This window comes from Gymnoscopelus braueri (assembly GCF_963280865.1).
Source record: "Gymnoscopelus braueri genome assembly, chromosome: 22".
In the NCBI taxonomy this organism is placed as follows: Eukaryota; Metazoa; Chordata; class Actinopteri; order Myctophiformes; family Myctophidae; genus Gymnoscopelus; species Gymnoscopelus braueri.
The window spans coordinates 41035958-41042825 of record NC_137624.1 but is presented as its reverse complement, the minus strand read 5'-3'; the positions used below and the strand labels follow the sequence as shown (position 1 = coordinate 41042825).

The 6868-nt window shown below is 39.6% G+C and overlaps 1 protein-coding gene across 1 annotated transcript; it reads left to right on the top strand.

Annotated features, from left to right (window-relative positions):
- Positions 1 to 2897: 2897 nt before the first annotated feature.
- On the top strand, positions 2898 to 6855 carry LOC308079027 (Fc receptor-like protein 5; the record flags this gene model as incomplete). Its single annotated transcript, XM_080420364.1, has 7 exons — positions 2898 to 3039; positions 3925 to 4194; positions 4714 to 4992; positions 5180 to 5485; positions 5898 to 6146; positions 6286 to 6521; positions 6790 to 6855. 7 exons carry the CDS (start codon positions 2898 to 2900, stop codon positions 6853 to 6855), a joined length of 1548 nt encoding a protein of 515 aa, XP_080276490.1.
- Between the last annotated feature and the right edge of the window lie 13 nt (positions 6856 to 6868).

Here is a 6868-nt window from a genome sequence, read left to right as displayed (position 1 = left end):
GGCTTCAATAATAGTTTTTTTTACAGGATGCAGGAAAGCACACTTTGTTCCTATAGAGAAAAACAATTTTCTCTCTTAGTTTTGTGACAAGGTTTTCAATGTGATATTTAAAAGATAATTTAATAAACGAACGAACAACCAAATAATACAGATCCCATTCCATCACAGATATTGTAAATATTGCATTTATTCCGTTTAATACTTCAGTATGATCAATACTGTTGATTAAATTACATTATTCAAATAATGTTCATGTCCAGCATTAGATCTGCAACTCCGTGCATCATTACTGCAATGGAAAGTTCCTCTTTCTTTACCACCCCTGTGATTTTGTAATGTCCCAGAACTTCTCTCATATGGGTGTCTGACTCTGTATTGCAACAGCATCGTGCCCTACACACAAAGCAATATATATGTCTGTGTATGTGTGTGTGTGTGTGTGTGTGTGTGTGTGTGTGTATATTGCAGTAACATCCTGTTCCCCCAGATGTGTCCTCCTTTCAGCAATACAATACAAGCTTTACACACAACATTATGCAGAATGATTTGATTAATTATTCATTATTGATAAGCTTATAAGCAAGGTGTATGAGCCCTGCTGTGCTATACTCTTCTCTTCTTTGCCCCTCGTTTAGCAGGCCTAATAGGCTCAAATGGAGGCCTCACTTGATCCAAAGTTAAAGGAAGCCAGGGTTGAAAGGCTGGTTTGAAAGCCCTATCTTTCGACACATCTCAACCTCTCTTCTGAAAAGAAAGAGGAAGGAAAAGCAGATCTATAGAAGTATATGTATATGAGCTCATGTGTGTAAGTCCAACATCTTTCTCACACGCAACCCCCCCCCCCCCCCATCTCTCTCTCTCTCTCTCGCTCAGCAGTAGCTATTATTCCAGTGTGAATAGTTAGTAGAAAGGTATTTCAGAGGCGTTCATCACACAAGAGGATGGGTCATATGTGGCCCTGCTGCGTGCTCCTCTGTGAGTATATCACTATTATTACTAAATGTAAACCATGTCAATGAAAGAAAAACAACATTTTGTTAAAGTTAAGCTAAGTTAGAATACAGTAAAAAATGAAAAAAGTAAATGGAATCAATGTTGGAGTTGTTTTTATAGTATCTCCAACAATACATTTGTAATTTCCATGCAACTACAGTAGGCCTATACAGTACATATACAGTGCTATACCACACCCTTTAAAAAAGTATATTTATTTATTAATTTCATCTTTATTTTTACTCATTAACAAATGAGTAGCTTGTAGCCACATACAAACTACAGCATTTGTTGGTTATCAGAATGTTGTTGCAAATCCAGGGTGGGCCTAGATAAGTGTAGGGTATAGAGAGGTCGTCGCCTGGGGAACAGAAAGGTCCCGGTTCACGGCCCGGTCTACGCGTCGACATGTCCCTGAGCAAGACACTTAACCTCTAACTGCTCCCTGAGCACTGTGTTGATGTAAGAATGATTCCACATCAATGCTGAAAATAGCATTAATGTGCAGACGCATTGTAAACTTGTTATTGTCAACTTTAGCTGTAGCTATGTTTGTGTTGTGTTAATTAGGAATGATGAAAATGCAGATATTTATTGTCTTATCAAATATCTTTCAGTGCTGAGTAACTTCGTCTCCTATGGACTCAGTCAAGGTGAAGATTGATTTTCTATCTATTCGCTACATTCACTCAGTCAGCATCATTTTGACACCCGTTACATATTTCTTACATTTATTTCTGTCAGGTTATTACTACATATTAAAGGGATATTTCACGTTCAAACATGTTGGGGTAATTTTTAACGTCTACTCAGGCTGTTGTGTTTCACCCCAGACAAGTTGCTTGATTCAGTATTTAGATTTGATATTCATTTTATCAGACACGCCACCTTCCCATACAAACCCATTGTAACTTCCAACTCCATTTTAACCATGATGGATTCATCGAAAACAACCGTCCTTGGTTCTGGTGACTGATATTGTCTGATAATGAAAAAAGGAATTGAAAAAAAAACACGGCCCCCGCACGCATTAGAAGGACAATATCAGTGGTGGAAAGTAACTAAGTAGCCTACATTTACTTAAGTACTGTACTTAAGTACAATTTTGAGGTAGTTGTAGCCTACTTTACTGGAGTATTTTCAATTTTCAATACTTTTACTTCTACTCCACTACATCTCAGAGGCAAATATTGTACTTTTACTCCACTAGAATTATTTGAAAACGTTTTTGTTTTTGATTATTTTTACAAAACATGCATTAACCACTTCAGCCCTTTATACATTTCAGCCATTTGAAAATAGCCGATCTACAAGCTCACAATACGTCGCATTGTGAGCTTGTAGATCTGCTATTTTCATAGCATTTTATACATTTGAATACTTGTGAAAAGGGACATTCTGCATAATGACTACTTTCTACGTTTGTACTTTAAGTATATTTTAATACTAATACTTTTGTACTTTTACTCAATTAAATTTAGAATTCCGGACTTTTACTTGTAACAGAGTATTTCTACATTGCAGTATTGATACTTTTACTTAAGTAAAACATTTTAGTACTTTTTCCACCTCTTGACAATATCAGCTCAACTTAACTGTGTGTGTGTGTGTGTGTGTGTGTGTGTGTGTGTGTGTGTGTGTGTGTGTGTGTGTGTGTGTGTGTGTGTGTGTGTGTGTGTGTGTGTGTGTGTGTGTGTGTGTGTGTGTGTGTGTGTGTGTGTGTGTGTGTGTGTGTGCGTGCGTGCGTGTGTGTGTGTGTTGCTTCTACAGAACCTGTGTCTGTTCTCAGCAGACACCCTGACTGGCCTGACCTTTTCATTGGAGAGAGAGTTACTCTAACGTGTACCATTCAGGATGGAAGTGCCTCTGACTGGCACTTCTACTGGTGGAAGGGTGATAAAAGGATGAAAGAACAGGATCAAAAACATCAATATGTTATAAGTCCTTCTGCCAACGATCCCAGTGGCAAATATGAATGTCAAGGTCAACGCAAGCTTGGGGGAGCGTTCGTCTATTCCAGCAAAACCATCACTGTGTCTTTTAAAGGTAAGATATCTTCGCTGTCGGTGGAAACCTTGTATGTCCAAAACCATTCCTTTTTTTAAAGGTAGGATAAGTGATTTACTTTTGTTAAAATAAGTGTTAAATAGCTCTATATTCTGATAGTACTCATTGCTATAGAGTGTTTGTTCAGTAAAAGGAGTCTCCCATGTCTCTCCAGCTCTTTATTAAACAGAACATGCATTTTCAGTGCTCTCTCCTGATTCGCTTAAAATGTGTCACCTACCTGAAAATGTACTATATTCTGTTTACTAAAGAGCTGGAGAGACCCCTGTGACCGAACAAACGCTCTGTAGCAATGATTACTATCACAATATAGTACTTTAACCTTTTAACAAAATAATTAACCAAAAAATATCACTTACCCTACCTTTAGTTAAATTGTTATTTAAAAAAAAATATTTAAAATAGTGAAAATAGCTTATATCAGTGGTTCGCAAACCTTTTCATGTCAAGGACCCCCAAATTGATATGTATTTGGCCGCGGACCCCCCCATCTGGAAAGGTGTTGTGCCATGGTTCCCCAGAAGAGAAGATTTATATATTTTTTAAATAATACAAATTATTCAAAATCTTCCAAACATTTTCAATATTTTCCAAACATTTTCAAAAATTGTAGATGTACAAGCTCTCAGCGCCACACGAAGTGGTGCGCTGTGAGCTTGTAGATCTGCTATTTTTGAATAGCCAATGTATAAATGGATAAATTGGTTAAAATGATTGTGACAGTATGTTAACTACCTTTGCTGGGGACCCCCTGGAACCCCCTCAAGGACCCTGGGGGGTCCCCGGATGCCACTCTGACAACCACTGGTAGTACTGTCTGTTCTAGTTTTAAGTTTTTCTTCTTAATGATTGTGAACATTATAGATAAACCAAACAAGGCCACACTGGAAGCTGACCAAACAGAGATACCAGTAGGGGGCAGTGTTACACTGACCTGCGCTGTGGAGGGCTCAACTGGATGGAGATACCAATGGTACCAAAACAACACAGACTCACTGATCATGCAAGATGCTGTTCAATACTCTGATGGACCAATCAGTGTGTCAGCAGGTGGAATCTACAGGTGTAGAGGAGCGAGAGGAGAGCCAGCTTACTACACTGAATACAGTGATGCTGTTACCATATACACAATTGGTGAGTAATTGTTGCCATACGGACAAAATACAGTGGTCTGCTATAGCGATGGCAAAAGACTGAGAGGCCTAGGCCCTTATTAGAGTTGAGTAAAAGTACAAAAGTATTGGTATCAAAATGTACTTGAAGTACCAAAAGTAAAAGTACTAAAATATTTGAAAATAGCAGATCTACAAACTCACAACGCGTCGCGATGCGACGCGTTGTGAGCTTGTAGATCGTCTATTTTCATATAGCCTAGGTATAAAATAGGGCTAAAGTGGTTAATGTATGTTTTATAATGTAATCATTTATATCTGCAAAGCAACTAGTAACTAAAGTTTTCAAATAACTGTAGTGGAGTAAAAGTAAAAGTATAGACAATTGGAAATACTCCAGTAAAGTAAAAGTACCTCAAAAGTGTACTTAAGTACAGTACTTGAGTAAATTTACTTAGTTACTTTACACCACTGCTACACGGACACATCTACTTATATGCAGTAATTTTCAGCACTAATTTGTGTTTCTTAATGTAAACAGTGGGCAGGTCTGCTGTGATCCTGCAGCCCAGTTGGTCTCAGTTATTCGACGGAGAGACCATCACTCTCCAGTGTGAGATACAGGAGAGAGGAGACACCGACTGGATTTATGAATGGAAGACAACCGGCTCATCTACAAACAAACCAGAGAGCCAGGCTGAATTCAGGATCGACGGTGTCTCTGTGTCTCACAGTGGAGACTACATGTGTAAGGGCCGTCCCAAAAATAGCCTGCACTCTTCAACAGGATGGAGCGATGCTGTTAAATTGACTGTGTCACGTAAGTCAGAATATATATAATTTGTTTAGGAAAATGGGGAGGGAATATTGTTAATTGGAGAGGGAACTAAGATAAAACTATTTTATTCAGTCTCCAGGCATTGCACGAAATATCGATATCTTCTACTGACGTATGTCATGTCAAATAGCAAAACAATGTTTTTAATTCAGAGAAATGTGTTTTCCAGCGGACAAACCCCAGCCTGTGCTAAGTTTGTCTCCTCAATGGTTGAGTCCTGGAGCCTCAGTGACTCTGAGCTGTGAGGTTATGGAATCATCTGCAGACTGGAGGTTCTACTGGGACAGGACTGTTCCTAAACTACCACTCAACTCCTACACGTATGAGCCCTTACCTGGTAGCCACCATGGGACTGTGGAAGGTTCCTACATCATTTATGGTCCTACAGGCACAGGAGGATATGTGTGTAGAGCTGGGAGAGGAGATCCAGTTTATTACACTAGAGACAGTGAACCTCAGTTTGTGTGGTCTGGTGGTGAGTGTCCGCCCGTCCGTCCGCATATGTGTGTCCGTCTGTGAACAGCTAATCTCTGGCACCGTTGGCTTGATGGCAGCGAAACTGTGCACACACACTCCCTGGATGCCAGAGCAGAACCTCTGCCCCAAATGTTTCACATGGGCCTATTATAGCGCCACCAGGAAGCAGATATTTTGCAAAACATTTTTTTTATCATAAGCATCACACAAATCGTACTGCACAGTATCTCTATAGTCCTTAAACGAAACGGGTCTTTCAGATTTTTCACTCACTAACTCACTCACTCACTCTTTCTCATGTTTTCTATTTGCATTTCTTTCACATTCTCTGATCTTGTTCTCACTTTTCTAGAGTTTAGTTCACTGTGTCATTGTAACACTGATCTTTGTTTCATCCTGTTGTGTTTTAGATGTTCATTCCTCAGCTTCTCTCACAGTGAGTGCTAACAGAACTCAGCACTTCATCGGTGAGTCTCTCTCACTGAGCTGTGAGGGAATCTCTACTGAATGGAAAGTGATGAGTTACCCAGTGTCTTCGGCCAGGAGTCCAGTGACTGGATCTACATGGACTAAAAAGGTATCTACCAGTCATAGTGGAGTGTACTGGTGTGAGTCTGGATTGGGAGAGTACAGCAATGCTGTCAACATCACAGTTCATGGTGAGTCCAGTTACTTCATTCATTACCTTACAATACTGCAGCATTCCATCAACTCATTAAAATAAAATAAAAGCCTGCTTTTATATTTGCTCAGTGTGAATCCTAACATGTGGTTTTTAACGTGTTAACTGTTTTACAGATGGTCCTGTCATCCTGGTGAGTCCTGTTCACCCTGTGAGTGAGGGACGTTCTGTGACTCTTGGCTGTAAACTCAGAACAGGCTCGCCACTCTCCAACGTGGACTTTTATAGGAACGAAGAACTGATCCAAACTAAAACCAGTGGAGAGATGATCATACCTGCTGTATCTAAGTCTGATGAGGGCTTCTACAAGTGTAGCTATTCTGGAGGGGAGTCACCACAGAGCTGGATGGCAGTGAGACGTGAGTATACTTAAAACATACTTAACATATGACGCACGTCATGTTACAATTGCAGATGGTACTTCAACATTTTACTGATGTAAGTACATTTTACTACAGTATGAACAGAAAATTTGCAGTTTTCAAAACAGCTTGTTAAACCGTTAAACCACTTGACTTTATATATAAAAAATGAACTACGTGGTTTGTACCAGTGGCTGAACAGCAGTGTATTTCCTCAATCGGTCCTCTTTAATATAATAACCTTTTTTTTTCTTGCAGTGTCTGGATCTGTGCAACACACTCCTCCTACACATGTCATGGGTCTGCCACATGTCGTGGGTCTGATTGTTGGACTTCT